Raw genomic sequence first — 20,982 nt, 5'->3', positions numbered from 1 at the left:
CCTTCCCCACAGCTTCTGCCATATCTACAGTCCAATTTGACTGGATTCAAGCAGCTGGAAATTCTCAACTTCAGGAACGGCAGTGTTGTGGTAAACAGCAGGATGAAACTGGACAAGCCGGTACCTTACAACGTCACGGAAGCTGTACACTGCGTGCTAGAGGACTTCTGCAGCGCGGCGTCTAAACGGCTTGACATCGAGATTGACAGTCGCTCCCTGGAAGTAGAACCAGGTGAATGTATGTACAGTATAGTCACTGTTGTGTCCTAACTTACTCATGAATAACTCATGTCCATGTCATGCACCCTCACTCTGCTGTCTTTTACCGTCAGCGTGTTAGGTGCAGTGTAAATCTGATGCATCTTTTTGCTCGACAGAGTTCACAACCTCATTAAACACGCCCTATTGAAACCTTCAATTCCTCCTCTGAATCTGTAGACAGGTGGACACTGCATTAATGTTAATGAGGTTTCACCTTTCTAGTCTTTTTTTCTTCTTCGGTTTCAGCTGACCAAGCAGACCCCTGTAAGTTCCTGGCCTGCAATGAGTTTTCACGCTGCGTGGTGAACCGTTGGACCGATGAGGCCGAGTGTCTGTGCGATCCTGGATACAGCACGGTGGACGGCCTGCCGTGTCAGAGCACCTGCGCCGTGCAGCCAAACTACTGCCTGAATGGAGGCCAGTGTGAAATAATCCCAGGGCATGGAGCCACCTGCAGGTACACAAACGCTGACAAATGAGAGAGAAATGCATGACCTCAGCTTGTTTAAAGGTTTTAGCATTTTAAACTCAAGAGGAGGTGTAATTACTGCACATTTCTGCTAACTATGACAAAAGCTGACAAATTCCTTTCTGACTTGCAGTCATCACTGTGCATCCTTTTTACTAAGTCAAGTGGAGGCTAGTTTTTATTAAGGTCAAAATCACAAATCACATTGCCTCAGTGGGCTTTTCAATCCGTACAGCGCACAACACCCCCTGTCCTTAGACTCTCGACTTGAGTAAGGAAGAAACGGAAGACACCTCAGAGCCAGAGAGAGCTGCAGAGGAGGGATCCATGCAATAACTTTGGCTCGGACAGAACAGACCAACAAAATCACAGTGTAGAAATTACAAAGACAAATGGACTTGCATTTCTGGAGCGCTTTTCCAGTCTACTGACCACTCAAAGCGCTTTTCAACACTTGTCACATTCACCCAATCACACACTGATGGCAGAGGCTGCCATGCAAGGTGCCAACTGCTCATCAGGAGCAATTTGGGGTTCAGTATCTATTTCAAGGACACTTCGACATGCAGATTGGGGAGCCAGGGATTTGAACCAGCGACCTTCTGGTTACTAGACAAAACGCTCTACCTCCTGAGCTACAGCTGCAAATAACTAATACAAGTAGGTTATAACATATATGAGGAGATTGTGGATCCAGGAGGACGACTGGGCACACCAAGGTGTCACCAAGTGACGTCTGAGCCCGCGACCTCCTCTCCAGTTTTCAATTTTATTGACAATGTTGTGTTTATGCTCTGGTTAGGTTTAGGTACAAAAAACACTTGGTCAGGGTTGGGAAAACATCATGTTTCGGCTTAAAATACCTGTTTTGGTTGCCGCAAACTTGGCTGGAAATTGTCCTGAAGTCGCCTTATAAATATCCAAAGGCGTCACGCTTACAAATGTTGAAACGGTCTTGAACTGTGGTCACTGGCCAACCTTCTCGCTTGCATCTCCACTACGATCCCACCCCCGTCTCGATATGAAAATCAAAATCATTCTTTTTTAATCTTTCGCTATCTTGTGTGATAAAGTTGCAAGCACAAGCAGAAACTCTGATGAGTTGGCTGGGTGGTGCATTCAAGGACATTCAGGATTTCAGAGATGATGTCTGACTTTTCTTGAATACACCAATAAGAAAACAGTGAGATCGGCTGACTAGTCCGGCAAACGTAGTGACTCAGCCCACAGCCCTGATCACGACAAAATCGGAATTTACCTAATCTACAAGGCTTCTTATATGCTGCATGTGTTTTTCATATCCAGTTTGCTCGGAAGGCGACAGACACTGTTTGGAAACCAGTCAAAACTCTAGTACTGTCTGATTAGTCTGCATTATTCACACTAGTTTGCATCTTGTGATCATCTTGCTTTCCTCAGTTATTATGTGCAAACAGGAAGCTGTGGCAAGACTTCAGTCATTTAATTAGAAAAGTTGTAATTTTATATTGTACTTATGGTGAAATAGTGAAGTATTTATCAAAGTGGCATTATTCTCTAGAAGTTAAAAGTAATATGTTCGATAGTGCCTGGCTATCAGAGTTAAAAAAGTGTCTTCTCTCTAACCTGTATATTTTTTCTCACGTCTTTCAGATGCCCTGTAGGTAAATACTGGCACTACCACGGAGAACACTGCAGCGAGCTGGTGTCCATGCCAGTAGACCCTTCGCTAATCGTAACCTGCCTTGTGGGAAGCCTCTGCCTTGTTTGTGCCATCATCGGCATTTTGATTTTCATTAACAAGAAATGCATAAATACCAGAAAGGCTGTAACTTTGGTGTAAGTACGAGCCCTTTTATTGCTTATATTTCGAAACCTTTGTGTTGCTTTTGCAGTGACTCGTGATGTTTCGTGTTGTGTTTTCTTCACCTTTACATTGTAGGCACACCCTTGCTCCCTATGCCTTTGAGAATACTTTGAGGGAGAATCCAGTATTTGAGAATGACGATGGTGTCTTAACTCAAGTGTCCACATTGCCTTATGCTTCGAGTTCGGCTTCCTCCCAATCCCAACAGTCTGAACAAGAACATTTTGCCTCAATCGAAAATATACATCTGAGTATTGAGGTACACTGTGCTGCACTGCACAAAAGACTAAACTACTAACCTCAAACCTTAAAGGGACAGTTCACTCAAAAATTTAAAATACGTTTTTCCTCTTACCTGTAGTGCTATTTATCGATCTAGATTGTTTTCTTGTGAGTTGCTGAGTTCTGTAGATATCATCTGTGGAGATGTATGCTTTCTCTCTGATATAATGGAACTAGATATCACATGGCTTGTGCTGCTCAAAGCGCCAAAGCAATACATTAAAAACACTAAAAATCCAGTCATTCAATATAATCCACAGACCTTGCAGTGAGCAGTTTCATGACAGAACTATTTTCTTCCTACCGAACTACACCCACCATCCCGTATCAAAAGGCAGAATCAATCATGCATGTGGCCATGGACGAGAGTCTCGCCATCGTGACAGCGCAGGATGTCAACATTAATGGCGTCCTCCTCGGCTGAGCTGTAACATTAGCTTAGATGCTTCCATCTGCGCTGTGATACAGAAAAAAAATACTTCCTACATGAAACTGCTCACAACAAACTGTGGATTATTTTGATTTTGGGGTGTACTGTCCCTTTTAGACTGCAGTAATATCAACTAATACGCTCTAAAAACTCTCAGAAAATAATTGTTTCTTTTTGCTGCTTTCATCCTTCATACGTTTCATCTTCGTTTTGTATTTAGAGCTTTATATTCACCATCAAAGTGGAGAAACTCGCTGATGTCATAAAGTCACATCCTTTGGACTGTCACAAAAAATCTGAACTGAGTACTTCACAAATAAATCCACGGTCCAACAGCATTAAACAACTTAAACAACTCGGCCACAGGCTTGTATAGGCCACCAAGAGAGACGGGGAAGGTCTCGTTTTTCATGTCATGTTACAATCTGCTCACGTATGGCCAATAAAAAAGTGATTAACACATGTAAATTGCTCAAAATTGTTACACAGAGCTCCTTTAAACAATGTGTGAAACTCTTTCGAGGGACTTCAATGGCGAATAAATCAAGATCACGGTCCTCGGTACCTTCAGTAGTCGCTCAGCCGCTTTCATCTGCTAAATCCATTCATGGTACACACCGCCACAACTGTGAAGAAGCTTTGTGCCAAATCCGACAAAGGTGTATAACAGTTTTAACGCTGAACTCTGCAGTAGCAGCTGTAGGTATAATCTCCTGTAGTGGATCTTTCTTTCTGGCGGATCCCCGTGTTGGATGCTTTTATTCATCTTGTATTTGCTTATCTCCTTGAAGTGCCTCTGGTTCTAAGATGTATTAATGAAACACACTGTCTATACTCTGTCTCCACAGATCCCCAGACAACTCTACACAACCAGATCAGAAAAGTTAGTCTCAGAAATGGCCGACTTCCATCATTGTATACCACAGAATGAGGTGAGGACAACAGAGTAAAATGTCATTTTTGATTTTGCAGATTTAAAGATACACAAACCCCAAAACATCCTACCAGAAAAGTTGAAGGGAGATCATTTGAGGACTTTTTGGGTGCTATAATGAAACATATTCAAGTGATATTTAATAACCTTTACATCAAATATTTTACAGCTCTATGATGCGTGCAAAGGTAAAACATCTGAGCATGTAGCCCTCGCTGATTTCTCAATAACAAACCGAATCACTGCTGATTTCTGAGCATTTAAACAGTAGCTTTAACTTGAATCAAAAATATATTTTTGGAAAAAATGATCAAACATTAACCTTTAAATGATCAGTGTTGAAAAATATAGTCCCTTATAGTTTGATTGATTTATACAAACCAAATATCTTGTAGATAGAGCTACAAGGTTGTCCTGTCAGTAAATGTATGATCCCACCTGAAATGAACTATTTTTCATTCTCCCCCTTGTCTCTTTCCAGACGTGGCGACGGCCAAATGAATACAGAACACGCTGCGTTTTAAGGGCATCAGATAACGAGTGTTTCGAAGTAACAGTTCTTTGATGGCTCCTTCAAAGACTGAGGTTTGCTGTTTAACTGTGTGTGGGGTGCAAAGGTACAGTAGACCAGTCAGAAACGGTGTTAAAGTGTTGTGATTTATCGTTCATAGTGATTGTGTCTCGTTAGACAGAGAGCTATGGATATTAAGGTGGACTTAGGTTGTCTTAAAGTGGAACCTAATATTTATTTTACATATTGAATGGTAGGAACATTTCCTGTATACCCTTGGCAAAGGTTGTTGTTTCCTCACAATGAGGTATTTATTATTTACAAACTGATACACATGGTGGTATCTTGAGCTTATACAGTAAAATGTTATTATTTTAATGCTATTCTGAACTATTGTTGTGTCCCAAAAAGAGAATGAATGTATAAGCTGTTGACTTGGGTCATGACATATTGGTTATAGAAAATATCGTCTGTCCTATTCAAAACAACTCTTCCCACTAATCATTTGTCTTATGAGATTTGGACGTTTTTTTACGCACATTTTGCATTTAACAGCAAAGAATAAAATGTCTTTTTTGCATTAAAATTGTGATGTTTTGTTTGTTTTTGACAGCGTAAAGATTGTTTGGTTGTGTGACAAATTAAAACATATTTATTAATGATTTAAAGGGGCTATATGTAACAATTTATAGCAACTTACATGTATTAATAGCTGTTATCACTGTAAGACATGTTTACAGTCAATCTTAACCTGTCATTTACTTCTGTTAAATGGGGTTAATTACTTCAAAGTAGAAAAACCTAAAATATCCACACAACAGAAGCTTACGTCTGTTTTAATCCAGTTGATCACCTAATGGGAGTGAGCCTCAGCTCAGCGATGACATCAGCAGTACATTAGCCTTTGTTGTTTAATTAATCTTCACTTTAATCTTGTTAGCTGCTGTTACCGGATGTAAGAGCACTGACCACTAACAGCCATCTTACTAAGTTTTTTTTAATTAACTCAGTTGTTCTCTAGTCACTTGGCAAACAGATGCAATAAAGAACATGGGGGTGAACATTTATTTTCTACCGTATTCCAGTTCAAAGGCCAACATACAATCAGGTCCAAGAGGGAGTTACAGTTACTGTAATTAAAGGTATTGCATGATTGTCCAATGAGATGACTGACACGTTCCTGGCCTAACCAAAAGAGGAGTCAAGTAATCAGCTTAATAAAATATTACATTAACAAAGACACACACACACGCACAACCCACACAGAAATTACATAATGGTCTGTAAAACAACCCCAAACCCAAAAAACTGCAAACACAAAAACACACTTCTACATTTCCCTCTTGCATAACAAATGAATACAAAACAAAAAGTTTCCTTTTTTAAGGATTTCAACAGTGGACAGAGTTGTGTGTATGTATATGCAGCAAGGAAATAATGGTTTGAAAAAAAAGATGAAACATCTAAGATGCTAATAAACCCAGCAATTATTCAAAATAATTAATTTTGTTAGAAAGTGAGTCTGTGAGCAAAAATACATTCTTCTAAAACTGCATGGACTTCAGAGAGTTAGGAAGATTTAGTGTCAAACTTGTAGTAGATGGAGGATTGAAATATAATAACTTTTATATTGAACTTATTATGAAATACATTATAATATGATATACATATGTATATAAATATTCTATTATATTTTAAAACAATAATATTATGTTCTATTTCCTGATTAAAATCATGAAAAAGTGTTTGCTTATCATCTTTTTTAATCTGCATATGTGTGAAAAAGTCTTACCAGTTAAATCAGGTGATTGGGTATTGAGCAGTAATTAGAGCCTTGATATTCAGAAGAGCATAAAGCATGACTTGAAAGATATGACTATCAAAAGCACCTCTACATATTTTCTCTAAAAGTCTAATTTACCGTCCTTACTGCAGCTCATTAAGGTTTCAGGTTAACATCTACAGAGGCTGTGCCACCTTGTAAGACTTTCTCGGTGTAGTGCAGTCATATTGCAATTTAAGGCCTCACAGTGGGGTTTTTCCATTCAAGCACAGATTGAGAAGAAGACTGGACACAAATGTTACACAGCAAAATAAAGATATAAAAAGTGAAAATAAACAACATTCAAGTTTTTAAAAAGGAGATGATTTAGTGAATGAAGCACTGAGTGCCTACGGTGAAACTGTGGTTTCTTCTTTTCATCCCACAAACCACACACACACTGTGCCGTCTTGTGATGTTTGCGAGTCTGTGTATCAGTTTCATGTTTCAGGACTGAATTCTTATCTTGTTGCTCTGGTTTCACTTGAGGAGACTCTGAAGCATGGCGGTGGCGTGTGTGGGGCGGGCCTGCTTGTTCTCGATGGCTTTCTTGAGGTACTGAATTCCATCGCAACGTTCCCAGATTTCTTCGAACTGCCTGGGTAGGATCTCAGCACCCCTCTTCCTTGTCAGACCTGTCTCCTCCAGACTCAGCTCACACATCTCCATGTCGTCTTTCCCTGAGAGGCGGATGAATAAGGACAGAGGTGTACTGAAAGGCTGTTTACTTGTGTGTCGTAATCACATCTTAAACCAGAATAATCCAGTTTACTGTACCTTTACTCACCACAAACAACTATTTCATTTACATGATCTCAAATGTAAGGATTTTGCCACTGTCCTTAGATTTATATATCTTTACTAATGTATGTAAATTTGTGTAAAATCATTTCTCTTGTGAAAGACTAAATACTTTTATGGTCCAGGTATCCAAAAACCCTTAAAATCAGACCATCTGAGGATTTAAAGAAACTTAAAAGGTTTCAACCTAGGGATCAGGGTCTAAACATAAATCTGATGGATAACAATTACATGAAGGGGAAAGCAAAGATGAAAATATTTATTTTACACAAATATGTTTTATGTGCATTCATTTTTATGACTTGTCTCTCATTTTTGCATTTTTCTGGTGAAATACTAGATAATTCAATGATCCAGGCCTTCAAAAACTCTTATAGACTCATATTTATCAATCTGAAAATGAAAAATCTGTATTTTGTTCACAACTATTGTCCTAACTCATTCTATGCCCTAAGATGAAGTCACAAGAAGATATTGCTTCATTTTAAGGGGTAACAATCCAAGAGGGCTGGGAACCACTGGACTAAATGATTAATTGAATAATGGAGATTTGAATCAATGAGAAAAATAATGGTAATATAAAGCAATGCATGTAAAATGACAAAGAGTGAAATCTGATGCCTCACCTGCAACCAATACAATAGGTCGTTTGTCTGGGTGAAGCTCCATCTGTCTGGCTATCCAGGGCCCATCGAAGTGGGCGTACCACCAGCCCTTCTTTTTATTCTGGGGGTCTTTGTACTGGTCGGCAGGCCGGATGAAAGGAATGCGGAAATATCGCTGCTGCCGGTTCATGGCCACCTCCTGATGCTGGGCCGTCATTGGAGGAGCTGGGTTCTGCTCAGCTGCAGGGTGATCATTAAAACATTAGATTGATATTAAACACGGAGTAGTATTATATGAAGTACTCTCAACAAAGCATCTGTCATTTGGTCTTAAAAGCGTGATTTGTGATAAATGGCTGGAATACGAATTTGTTTAATGCTGCTTACTATACTGGACTTGCTATTGTTTGCTGGATCTATCTTTGGGTGGAGCGACTAGCTGCCTTTAGCAAGTAGTTCAGTTAGCCAAGGAGCTAAGTGGACCTATTTGCTGACAGAAGTCATTGATAGGGAGAGTCACTGCTGGCAATGGGGCTCAGCCACTACGACTGAACACAGCCTCTGAGACTGACGGATGCCAGTTTAAAGAGCGGGGATATGATACAGAGGTGATTTACAGCAGATCTGACCAGGACTATGACTCCGGGATGAGAAGATAAGGATGAATATTTTTCACATTTTCCTCTGTGGATTGAGGCAGTTAAGCTCAGTTTAGTTTGGTAAAAGAGATAAACATGAAATCAGATGGTGTACGGTTGTATTTTTCTGTTTAGAAAGGAAAATAGGTGTAAAAATATCTCTTTTCTTGACATTTTGTGAGTTGATTTTGGTGAGTTATTAGACTAAGTAGCAAACTCAACAAAAATTCTGGCCATATCATACAAATAACCCCTTTAAATAGATACAACCTTACAATACCTTTGCATGTTTGTCTTAGAGAAAACACTGAGTGGGGCAGAAAATAGTAAACAGAAACAGTATAAAGCTTTCAAAACACACAAGATCAAAGAGGACCCTGGAAATACCCAGGTAAATATCACATGAAAAACCCCGGTAAAGTAGCTTTTAGCCTCTTATGAAATGGCCTTGATAAGACCCCTGCTGCATCAGCAGAGGCCAAGAACATGGATCCAAATATAAGGCAAACAAAGCGGAGCCAGTTCGGCTTTCAGGAGCTATCATATCAAAAGAGAAATGAGGGTAAATATAGTGAATCTAATGTTCCCATTCCCCATCAAATTTAATATTTGTTCATAAGATGAAAAAGAAGGGAAATGGCAAGCTTTCAAGCAGCTAAATAACGTGTGTGTGTGTGTGTGTGTGTGTGTGTGTGTGTGTGTGTGTGTGTGTGTGTGTGTGTGTGTGTGTGTGTGTGTGTGTGTGTGTGTGTGTGTGTGTGTGTGTGTGTGTGTGTGTGTGTGTGTGTGTGTGTGTGTGTTTGTGTTTGTGGCACCGAGATGCTTGGTTGACTTGAGAATGAACTGAGCAAAGCAGCGGGCTGTCATACTAGCAGCTACTGAACTGACAAGGCATGGCTGGCAGTTATTTGCTAATTAGAACGAATATTTCTGACAGAAGGCGGCTGCATTTTTAGGCCCCTGTGTTTCGTCGGCTAATTGAATGTTAGGAAACACGCTCAGGTTATTTGTGTGCAGGTAATTCATTCCTGCCAATGACAGCGAGAGGCCAACGTGGAGAAACTAAACACTTGTCACCTGCAACCTAATGTGCCTGGGGTGATGTGTGCATGTGTGAAATGAACACTGTTTATGCGCTGTATTTGTGCAGGTGAAGCTATAAATGAAAGTCATATAGAGCAAGGGCAAAAGACAGGGAATAATTCTTCTACTAACCATAGTCAGTGATAGATTTAGGAGCCCTCTGATCACTTCCATCATCGTTACGCTTCTTGTTCTTGGATTTCCATGCATGATAAACCTTCAGACGACGGTGGAACTCCTCTCTGCAGGCGGCCAGCAGCTCAATGTCTGTCCACAAAACATGACACCAGTGAGCACTTCAATGAAAGCCACAAGCAAAGGCTGATGGGAACATGGATAGACATGGAACATACAAGTATGACTTCCAACCAGAGATTTCAGTTTCCCACACCAGTTAGTAAGTAAAAATGTGATATTATGAGCTTGAATTGAACAACTCCATACACATCCAAAGAAATGTAATTGTTTTTAAATACGTTGAAGGGGTAATTTACTAAAAAAATAGTAATAGTAGTAATTTAATAAAAAAAGAGAAAAAAAGATGGTCCGAATTGAAGCATCGCGGGCTGAAATAGCTTAACTTTTAGTTTCTAGTATGTTAAACTTCAAAAACCCTGGCTCCTACATTTCCCATAATACTCGATTGCATCTTTCAATAGACACTTCTTGCTTCCTAAACACCCATCCTGATGACTTTACAAATCTTGACAGAAGATATTATAGTAGTAGGGCTGCAATGAACATTTATTTTCAATGTCTATGAATCATTTTTTTATTAACTGATTAGGTGTTTGGTCTAATGCAAATACCAAGATGACACCATCAAAGGTCTTGTTTTGTCCACAACCCAAAGATATTAAGGTCAACTGCAGATAGAAATAACTTGGAGCTATCCATAAGTGTTAACAAATGAGGAGATTTGAGCATACTGAGTGTGAAACATTAGGTCGAACAGAACAATTTGGTGTATACTGAATCACCCATTTGCCCATTGATGGGTCAAAGTAAGACATACGCTTCTTCACTGTCTTGCTCACAGTTTAATCTATCTGTAAGGATTAAACAAGATATAATGTGTCAATCAAACAGAGCCAGGCTAGGTGTTTCCCCTTGTTTCCAGTTGTTGTGCTAAGCTAAGCAAACTGGCTGCTGGCTTTAGGTTTATATTGAATTAATATTACATATAATATTTGTTGCTGGAGTGACTTGGAAGGCATGTGGCTAAATAAATTGGAAACAACCTTACATACCACGCTGATGAAGGCATAATAGTCTTTACTTTAAGAGTAAGTTCATCCAGAATTGAAAATTCAATCATTATCTACTCACCCTTACGCTGATGGGGAGTGGGGTGAACTTTTTAAGTTTAAAATGTAACACGGTATAATGTTATTCTTTTAGATGATGGAATACAAAGAAAACATTCATCACATACAGTGCTTTTAGCGAACATACGGCTATAATCAGTCTGACTTCAAACACAGCTCTTTGGTATCACCACCAGCACCACCCAAGCAAATGGGTTCCACAAATTAGCCAGATGTCCTTGGAATCCCACAGGGGATATCAGAGTCCCTGACACTGATCAGAGTACTGTATACAGTGGCAGTTATAAAGGCATCGACAAGTGTGCCAGCAGAAAGGCATCTGCTATTCATGCTGACTGAGGAGAGGGTTGGCTGGGAATGACTAGGAAGGACAGAAGTCTGCCATCCCCCATATAATGGTGATAATTTCCTCTCTCCAATGCTAAAACGCATGTTGATGAGCCGTAGCAGCTGTGGGAACATCCTCAGATCGGCCTTTTCAGGCATCTTGTGTCCACACTCCGTACAGCTGCAGTCTCAGCTATTTAACAGTTACTTTGGATACTCCAAAAATTACTGAGAGAGGGAGGACACAGAGTGAGGATGAAAAGCTTGTATGGAAATGGTGAAGCACGTTTTCGGGTATCAAAACATGCGCTACTGCTGAATTATTAACTTTGTGGGCTGACACTTGTAAATGATTTTCAAATGAAGGACAGAAAAGAGTTGTGCCATGCATTTCAATAAGAGGTCTACCACCTTCATGTGTTTGTAAAGGCTGAATCAGTTCACGCACTGACTCGAACTTGGGCGTGTTCGAGATTTCTCACCACAGGAAGTGTTGATGACATCTCGCAGCTCGGCGTACTTCCACTTGCTGAGGTCGTACTTTTTCACACCAGCAGCAGCTTTGGTCGCCTGCACCTGAGGACCCCTGTGATGTGAAACAGATGAAACGTGGGTGAAAGAAAAAGAAGGTCTGTGCAGACAGGTAAGGGGTGTGACATGGCGGGAGTAGGAGGGCTTTAACGCTGAATATTTTCACAATCAGGGAGGTGTTAATTTATGAAAGAACAGCAGAAACAGCTCCTCATAGATACAATAATAAAATTTTAGCAAAATCCAGAACAACCGACAGTAAAGCAACTTTGATGTCTTATTACACTGGATCTAAGTGTAGTGTGACGTGGAATGACAGACTAAGTACATAAATATTAAAAGGAAAACAGGAATTATTAAGTACACTGCCCTCAGTGAGAAATGAAAACGGATGCCAGAGTTCTTTCAAACCCTCCTCATTGTCTCAGCCGATTAAATTCACATTAGAGGCCGGTCAGCAGGGGAGCTGAAGAGCAGAGTGTGTCCACACCCTCACAGACCTTCTGTTTCAACTTCATTTAAAATGACGCAAAGCTCTTCTGATGTTACAACCTGCCAGATGCCCTTTTATATCTGCTGGGTTTTGTTAAAGGCTTATTTTGAGAAATAACTGAAAAATAAAGGTGAAATGATGCAGCACTTAAAAACATGAATCAAACTGACGGTGCAGAGTTTCAGCGACTTAACTGACTGCTGCGGGAAGTCTGAGCTCATGTCAGCCGTGTCTTCAGCCTCCCCGCTGAGTTGAGGCTGCTAATTCAATAATACGAAGGATTTAACTCCTCTATTTACAGTCGGCATAGCTGCTAATGTCTCAGAGCAGAGGATTACTGATTCACGTATCATTAGCCAGATTACCATTACCATTTATAATTCATACTGACTGGAAAGATGAAACTGATTCAGGATCATCGTTATTCCGGCTGAGACGAGTGCCAGTGTGTGGTGGAGATGAATCAGGGCAAGTGGAAGTGAAGCAAAGGCCAGGGCTTTGCTGAACAGGAAATGGATGCTTTTAGAAAGAGGGAGGTGGTCCTCTGGCTGGTATGCCAGCAATGCCAGCCAGTGTGTATACTTCTGCTGCACGCACGCTTTCAATGGCTTAAGCTCTGTGGTGTGCACATGTAAGACACATGGCCTTTGGAGCGTCTTTCTTGGCAAAAGGGATGGCAGGAGACGTGCAACGTGGGCCCTGGATGCAGGAGCCAACACTGACAAGATTACAGGCTATTGGATCAAATGTAATTTTGTGCTCACCGGACCTACAGATAAGGCCCAGGAAGGCGGTGAGAGAACTTCTGGTGGTGTTAAACACAGAGCAGGGTTATGGAAATTCAGTCACACTTTCACAGTGGAGTTCAAATAAGGCAAAGGTTTAGGAGTATGCTATGATATACTGTGTTTTGCTGATAATACAGCTGAAGTGGTTCCACTCAAAAGTTTAAACAAAATATCCATATTATGGTGTTTCTTTATTCTGGTGCTAACGTTTGCTTTATTCTTGGAAAATTCTTGCACCTTCTCAAGCCTATAAAAGTCCTATAAGTGACACAATTTGTCAAGGAAAATTCAGTCTTTGGTTGAACTGCTCACAACTCATGTGCAACTTGCGATGAGGGACAGTGTTTCACACAGAAGGGCAGTTAACCTGTGGCGACAGGGAAGCACAAAGCCTTGATGTACACACACTAGCTTGCCTTGCCTTTCTGTTTCTCTCTATGTGTCTGTTGTGTCTTTATGGCTCTGCTGGCCGGTAATATGAATGCCCTGGTCAAGTCTATGTGTGGGAATAACTGGGGGGACAAAAGTGGATATCACAAGCCAGAATGGTTGAGGAACCACTGGATTAAACTGACTACAAAAAATGATTACAATTTGAATCACAGCTTTTCTTTTACCTGTGGCAAGTGATTATTGTATGAACTTAATACTACACTTTGACGTGTCCGGATATATATAAAAAAAACAACCTATTTTTGTCTCTGTATTGTATATTGCATATTTTATCACAGTGGTAATACAATTTGTCAGGTAATAAATATTTACTAACAGCTATCTTCACTAATAACTAAGACTCTAAATAGGTGATCATTAAAATCCACTGATATTATAAATGAGATTTAAGCTACACTTACAGAAGCGTGAGTGAGTTAAGACCTTCATCAACATTTCTTATGCAATTATCAGAGTTAAAAAGCACCAGCACTGCAAAAGACACAGACTAGCTTTAACAGACACATGCAGAGCCAATTAAGAAACAAAACAAAAAGATCACATTCTGATCCACCTCTCATTTTTGATTCGGCATGCTATCTTCATTTCTGAGAAACCAATGATCACATATAATTATCCTCCAAATGGCTTTTCTTATGATTCATGCCACATAAAATAATACACATCATACATCTAAATTTGACTGTTGATTTCTTAAAATCAAAGGACTTCCATGTTGGCTTTGCATTGCTGGTATAATCCTGCATCTATTTTAAGGATCAGAGACATTTAGGATTACGACAGAGAGGGTGAGAAGGGTGAGTGATTATTGTTGGTGTTAGGTACACTTGGACACGGGCAATAACAGAAACCTGTGCTGACATCTTACATGGCTCTGGCTGAGGATGAAGAGATAGGAAGACCTGAAAGAGACTCATCACTGGGAGAAAACACAGCAACAGGAAAAATGCAGTTACACACGCATGCTGAGGTCAAAATGATATTGTCTTAAAGGCATACTATGCAGGATTTGTTTTTTTGCTGTTTGTAAACACACCAATACAGTTGGCCCCTTCTCCCTGGCTCATAAACAGGACAGCACTAGAGGTCTAGCGAGCTAGACAGTGAATAAAGAAAGGATGCTCACTGACATTGATGAGATTAACTTAATAATTTCTTATCGAATGACAACACATTTTCGGTACTCGATGGTATCTAGGCAATTTGGTCAGTGCTATAAAATTATCGAAGTTTCATACCCAGCCCTAAGTGAGAGTGATATTTTATGAGTTTATACATTGCTTTTAGGGCAAACCCAGCATAGTATACCTTTAGCGTGGAGGTTACTGTTACACTGCTTGTTTATTGTGCATGGTTTTTTAATCTGCATTGTACTGTTCACATGTACTCTACCTGCGCAGGCCTGCGTCCATCTGCCCCTCCTCAGTGATGAGCTCCGCCTCACTCTGAGCGATTCTCATGGCTAACTCCCTGTCTCTTCTCTCCTGCTCCAGTATGGTGGTGCGCTGGACCTGCTCCTCCCGCTCCAGAGCCAGTTGAATCTCCAACTCCGCCTTCAAAAACACAAAACACCTCTGATTTTAATTTGACTTCATAAAATCTACATAAACCAAGATCCTGTCTGCCAGATCCTTCATAACAATTGGAGCTCTGCTGTGTGCCCAAGCCTTATTAGACTCATTTATCCAGGTTGTAGGGCTGCTAATAAAGCTTTACTGGTCATTCGTCTAGACACAACAGCAGGGACATTTTTTAAGGGTTTGACCCAGATTCAAACTCCAGCTTTGTTATTTTGCACTTTAAAGAACAATATCTGTTCATAGCACAGAGCATACGAGCATACCTGAAATCAATTAATAAAACAAAGCAATAAATATATGTCTGTATATGTCCATCTCCTATCTCCTTATAGAAACCCACTAATGAAGTCCACAATGGATTCTTTTCTCTGAGGAGTTTTAAATATGAATGCCTCTCCAGTCCAGGATATATTATTCATACTGTATGGATGGTCCAATCAGCAGCTGTGATATGTGACCAGAGTAAAGCATGAGAACCAAATCGAAATTTTGATGGCTTGCTGCTTTGTATCTAGTGCAGACACCCATGTATCATGCTCAGAATAGATTTATAACACAGATTTACCTTTAGTTCTGAAGAAGATATTTTGTCTCAAACCCAAAATCCTGCTTGGCAGACTCCAACTGAATTTGATCAACTTTTTAATAAAAATAAAAATAATTGTTTTGTTTCTTGCATAAGGCACTCCCTGCACTCATATTTCACAAGAGGAAGCTGTAAAAAAAAGACATAAAACAGCTCTAGAAGTTGCTGAAGTTGTTCATGTTAACAAATATTCTCTGTACTACTGAAGATAACACACTGGAAGTCTTCAATAGAGGGGCGTTCCCCTTTAAGAAAATAAATACTGCAGACTTAAAGACTCGATGTTGTGCAATACATAAGGGCAGGTTGAAAGACATCATGATATATAGTTTGAAAGAAGCTGAAGATACAGTGCTAGACTAACCTTTGACACAGCAGAAAATAGCAAAGAACACAGAAAATCGAAGTCACAGCAGACACCCTTACAAAGTTTACTGCTGCAGCTCTCAGCTTTATAGTTGCTGATAAACAAACTTTGCAAAGAGTCTCCTGAGACATCCGGCTTATGACAGCCTAGTGTCAACTGTCTCGTTACTAGAAAAAAAGAGGACAGTATGCAAATGTCCAACTGGCGGTGGGTGAATAAAAAGGGTTTTAAATGTGCAAAAGGTGTGATACACATGTAACAGATGGACGGTGAGACCAAACGACAAAATTGAGGAGGAGCAGGTGCATGCAGTGATAAGGAAACATTAAAAGAAGAAACAGCTATAAAACAAAGAAGATGACAAATTACAAGTAAAAACAGGCAGAGACAGATAAAGGTGACAGAGTGTAGATGATTATTAAACGCAGTATAGCGTGGGGGGAATAAAGAAGTTTAGTTAGGAGAAACTTGGCAGGAAGTGGAATCATCAATCAAGACCCTGTGGGCAACCCTTCGGGAATCTGACCAATGTCATGACCCAGCTGTTGCCTTGGGAGACCAAAGAGCTAACGAATGTTTCACTCATAGGGGTGAGCAGTCGGGGTCGGCCACTGGGAGGAAAGATTCGAACCATACCAGAGGTTTTGTATGACACTTATTCCTGCCCATTAACTACAAAACAAACATGCTTCATACCACCTACTGGGTAGCCATGGGGTGCATTGGTAAGGTCAGAGTATGGGTTTAAAAATGGTATAAAATCGACCCCAAGAGACACATAGAAAATAAGTTATGTCATTGGTATACTGCTGCAAGAAGGGACTGTTCTGAAAATGTTCTTGGTGTGTTGAAATGCCTTTATGGAAACCTTACAGTCCATGTTTGCTCAATGTTTGACTTCCAAGGTACATACTGTATTGCAGCTCCGAAATGCAATCTTTTACGGATATTGGCGCTTCCTTTAACTGAAATGTTCATGATGATTATGACTTAAATTCTCAGTTACTATGTCGATTATTTTCTTCTATATCAATTAACCTTTGGATCTCAAAGGAAAACTGTGAAAACACATCAAAAGTTTGATGAGTCCAAGGTGCCATCTTCTAAATTTGCTTGTTTTGTTGGACATACAGTACCGTTTGAAACATAAAGAGCTGTTAAGAGAGAACAAGCAAATGTTTCAGGCACTGAAACAAGTGAATTTTTGGCATTTTTGCTTGAAAAATTTAAACCATGAATTCTATCATCAGAGGTGAATATTCTGTTGATATATGAAACCTTTAATTGATGGCTGTTTTAGCTCTATTTCCAAACACACATACTACTTTGAAATGCAAAATTCATTAATTGATATATCTGCTCATTTCAAACCGAATCTCTGTGCATTTAAATTGGGCTCCTGTAATAAACCCAGTACATGGCTCAGTTGATTCTATATCTAACCTAGAAATAGTAGGAGAAACCATTAAAATTCAGGTTCACATTTCCAAAAATCAAAACTGAACATTATAGTTTAAATCAAAAGATTTTTGATTTGATATTATACTTTATGATTAAGTCTTGGAAACCATCTTGCAGCTAGGAAGAATCTGCAGGGAGCCATGAAAACCTAGAAAATACATATGATATTCAAACAGGAGATGGAAGAATATAACTTTTGAGCAAACCTGGATCACTTTCTCTTCCTCCTCCCTTTTTTTCCTATCCTCCTCATCCTGCTTCCTCTTCAGCTCCATCTCTGCTTTCCTAAAATGTTTGGAGAAAAGAAATCTTTACTGAGACCGACAGACAACTTTTAGTTTCAAACTTTCTACATTAACTGATTATCTCCCCCGCCAACCATCACTTACAGTCTTCTTTCCTCCTCCTCCTGTTTACGTCGCTGCTCCTCCTTCTCCCTCGTCTTCTTCTCTTTCTCCATCTCCTCCTCGATTTTTTTCAGCCTCTCGCTCTCTTCCTCCTCCTGCTTCTTCTTCTGCATTGAGGAGAGCAGCTGCTCCGAGCGCTTAACCAACCCCTGGTACTCTGTGTCAATCTCCTTCCAGGTCATTGTCACTGTGGCCTTTGGGGTCAAGAGAATGAATCAGGTAAGCAGATCATGGTCACAAAATGACAGAATAATTCATTTTTATTTTATCAAACTGGTCAATCAATTCTCAGAGTTAGTTCTCAGTGGAGTTCAAAGTTATGAGTTACAACAAGGTGTTTATCAATAAGAAAAACTGACGAGATGGATAACATCCAACCTTCTATCAGAGTATTTTCTAGAAAAGACACACCATGACTCAGCACACCGTCCTTTTTTACAATGGCACAACCTTCCCATGTGGCAACAAGGCAAGACACTGACTGACACTGCCACAATGCTCAATTCCCCTCTATACTTGTCTGACAATCAGCCGGTGGAGGAGAGGTCACCGTATTGTGAAGATTCATTAGAGGGAGTCTCTAACTGTGACACAGGAGGGGAAGATGACAAGATCTTGTCCCTGACGTATAGAGGTCTGAATGACAGCCATTGGCATCTCATGCATTATTCACTCAGAGACGCCATGCCAGGAGCAATGTCTGAGCACTCAGGATGCCATAAGTGTCAACAGTGGGGCTGCTAATAGGCTAACAGAGGAAGATAGGGGAGGTAAAGAGGCTGATTGGGGTAGAGGAGAGAGACGGTCACAGGTATTTCAGAGTTAATCAGGATTAGATACCTGAAGGAACCTATGGGCACTCTAAACATACATGTAGCAGAGTATAATATGTGAAAAAAAAATCAACAGTATCGGGGAATACAGTGCCTGGATATCATATGGATGTGTTTGTGTTGATTTGCTGTACCTACAGGGTCCAATAAAATGGGTTCTTATTGCACAGGGAGAGCTGGGATTTCACTAAGCAAGTTTGATAATTTAGCGAAACAGCCTCCCTAAATTATATTATTGGAGAGGGGAGGATTTCTTCTTCACCTATCTCCTCTTTTCATCCTGGGGTGATTGAAAATATTGATTCTGAGAGAAAGAATGAGAAAAGGGCACAGCGCACTTAGGAAAGGGCATGGATGTGGATGTGGCAGTCATGCTTCAGGATGTGAAAAATCTTCCCAGGGTGAACACATATAAAGAAGAGCAAAATGTTTCATGTACACCCCATTGCTCACACTGTATTATGCTCAAAGCACCTGAAAAACAGCTGACATGCGCAGCTTACAAGACAAAAAAATCTTCCCATAAAAGAAGCGAAGACAGTCAGGCCTGCTCACAGAAATCATAACTCACCTTTATCTTTGCCAACAGAGCGTCGATGGCGGCGGCCAGCTCCTTAACCTGTTTGGCCATCTCCTGCTTGCCCTCCTTCAGCCCGTTCACCACCTTATTGAACCGCTCCATGTGTTTCTTCAGGTTTTTGACCTTCACCATACCATTAATGCTATAAGAGAAGGGAAAAAGGCAAACAAACACGATACTCAAATACACTTTACATGATACTTTTTGCAGTGAATTTGTCATAAACAAATTAGAGCATATGGAGTGATAGACATGACAAACTTAAAACAAAAGTGAAATATAAACATAAAACATGAAGAACAATCTCAAGTTTACCTCATTTTTTTATTGTTGGGGCAATTTAAATGTTTTAATTAACCTTATTTCACTTCCAGCGGTTCTTGTTTAAAGCAACATTATGTAACTTTTTACCTTAATGTAACAGCTTCAAAATCCTTTTGATGGTACAGTGTCTTGTAATAGGATGAATCGTGTCTGTCTCAGCCCCCCTATCACTTGTTTCTGCACCATGTAACTTCAGTGAGAGGGTAGGATCACAGCGTTAACATGAATTATTCCAATTAAATGTGATTTGGGACGAATAACTGGCACCAACCATCATACAATATCACACCTTGACTGTTAGCTTGTCTGCCACAGTAGCGAGCAGAGCAATATCATGGGTAAAAAGTGTGTATTTGGATCTAAGTTTACAAAAAAGGAAATTTTTTCCCAGAAGAGTCAGGGTTCAAACTGTATTTGCCAACCCATCCCCTCTTTTACAGTAAGTGATGTAATTCCCCTTGGAAACTTCATCTTGACCACATATTTGGTTTCACTCATTGCATTACACTGGGGTTTCTCTATGGCTTTAAAGGCAAAAAAAGGAACAAAAAACTTTTGCCTCAGACTTATATATAACTATATATTTTATCAAAAAACGTAAATTAATACTAAAACTACTAATAATAATAGACATTAATGTTAGGAATGACACCCTTCATATTGTGTGTATGCTGGTATAAAACATTTCCTCATGCATCCATGCACATCCTGCCACTCACTGTCAAAGTCTTATTCTGAAAAACTATCTGAAAACCCATCATCCGGATGGCTGCTCTTACCACAGCCATTTCTCCAAATGCATCCCCATATGGAAAGACATGCGGTATTTCCCAAAGCAGTACAGTGAGACATCATTTCTCCACAGATGACTTCCTAGATTGATTTGAACTCTTATAAATGCACAATGTGAGGAAGCCATCAAAACCCACCAAGCGTGAATCAGTTTAAATAAAAAGCACACAGTACAGAACAGGGCGAAAGAGAAAAAATGAGAGAGCAAAGGGTGCAGGGAGACAGAAAGACAGTAAAAACTATGCATGTGTGCGAGTCTGTGTGTGTGAGCGTGAGTGTGTGTGTCTTGGGTACAAGAACCAGGAGGAGACTCACCGTGGCTTATGCTTCCTCTTACACAACCACATGCGGACAGTCTTCTGTATCTTGATGCAGGCCTGCGCTCTGTAACTCATCTTGTTCCGTACTGTTAAAAGATGTAGAGAAGAGGATTCACACAAATACATATGA

General features: G+C 40.1%; 2 protein-coding genes across 3 annotated transcripts in view; one reads left to right on the top strand and one right to left on the bottom strand.

Annotated features, from left to right (window-relative positions):
• The window catches only part of impg1b (interphotoreceptor matrix proteoglycan 1b), an 88,670-nt gene extending 83,383 nt beyond the window's left edge, over positions 1-5,287 (top strand). The window contains exons 14-19 of the mRNA XM_073483197.1: positions 13-232; positions 508-718; positions 2,363-2,548; positions 2,652-2,835; positions 4,137-4,234; positions 4,730-5,287. Of these exons, the coding sequence (XP_073339298.1) occupies positions 13-232; positions 508-718; positions 2,363-2,548; positions 2,652-2,835; positions 4,137-4,234; positions 4,730-4,787 (957 nt within the window). The 3' untranslated portion in view covers positions 4,788-5,287. The remainder of the gene's footprint in view (positions 1-12; positions 233-507; positions 719-2,362; positions 2,549-2,651; positions 2,836-4,136; positions 4,235-4,729) is intronic.
• A 266-nt stretch (positions 5,288-5,553) lies between these two features.
• The window catches only part of myo6b (myosin VIb), a 41,061-nt gene continuing 25,632 nt past the window's right edge, over positions 5,554-20,982 (bottom strand). The window contains exons 24-33 of one of the 2 annotated variants that reach the window (XM_073483711.1): positions 20,848-20,938; positions 19,408-19,558; positions 17,986-18,197; positions 17,803-17,881; positions 14,995-15,155; positions 14,471-14,521; positions 11,820-11,923; positions 9,815-9,949; positions 7,983-8,201; positions 5,554-7,235 (exon numbers count right to left, since the gene is read on the bottom strand). In XM_073483711.1, coding sequence (XP_073339812.1) covers positions 7,036-7,235; positions 7,983-8,201; positions 9,815-9,949; positions 11,820-11,923; positions 14,471-14,521; positions 14,995-15,155; positions 17,803-17,881; positions 17,986-18,197; positions 19,408-19,558; positions 20,848-20,938 — 1,403 coding nt within the window. In that variant the 3' untranslated portion in view covers positions 5,554-7,035. The remainder of the gene's footprint in view (positions 7,236-7,982; positions 8,202-9,814; positions 9,950-11,819; positions 11,924-14,470; positions 14,522-14,994; positions 15,156-17,802; positions 17,882-17,985; positions 18,198-19,407; positions 19,559-20,847; positions 20,939-20,982) is intronic. The other variant, XM_073483712.1, reaches the window with a different exon arrangement.

Source organism: Pagrus major, chromosome 16 (assembly GCF_040436345.1).
Source record: "Pagrus major chromosome 16, Pma_NU_1.0".
NCBI lineage: Eukaryota > Metazoa > Chordata > Actinopteri > Spariformes > Sparidae > Pagrus > Pagrus major.
The sequence above is the reverse complement of the archived record's forward strand: the minus strand, read 5'-3'. Positions and strand labels throughout refer to the sequence as shown.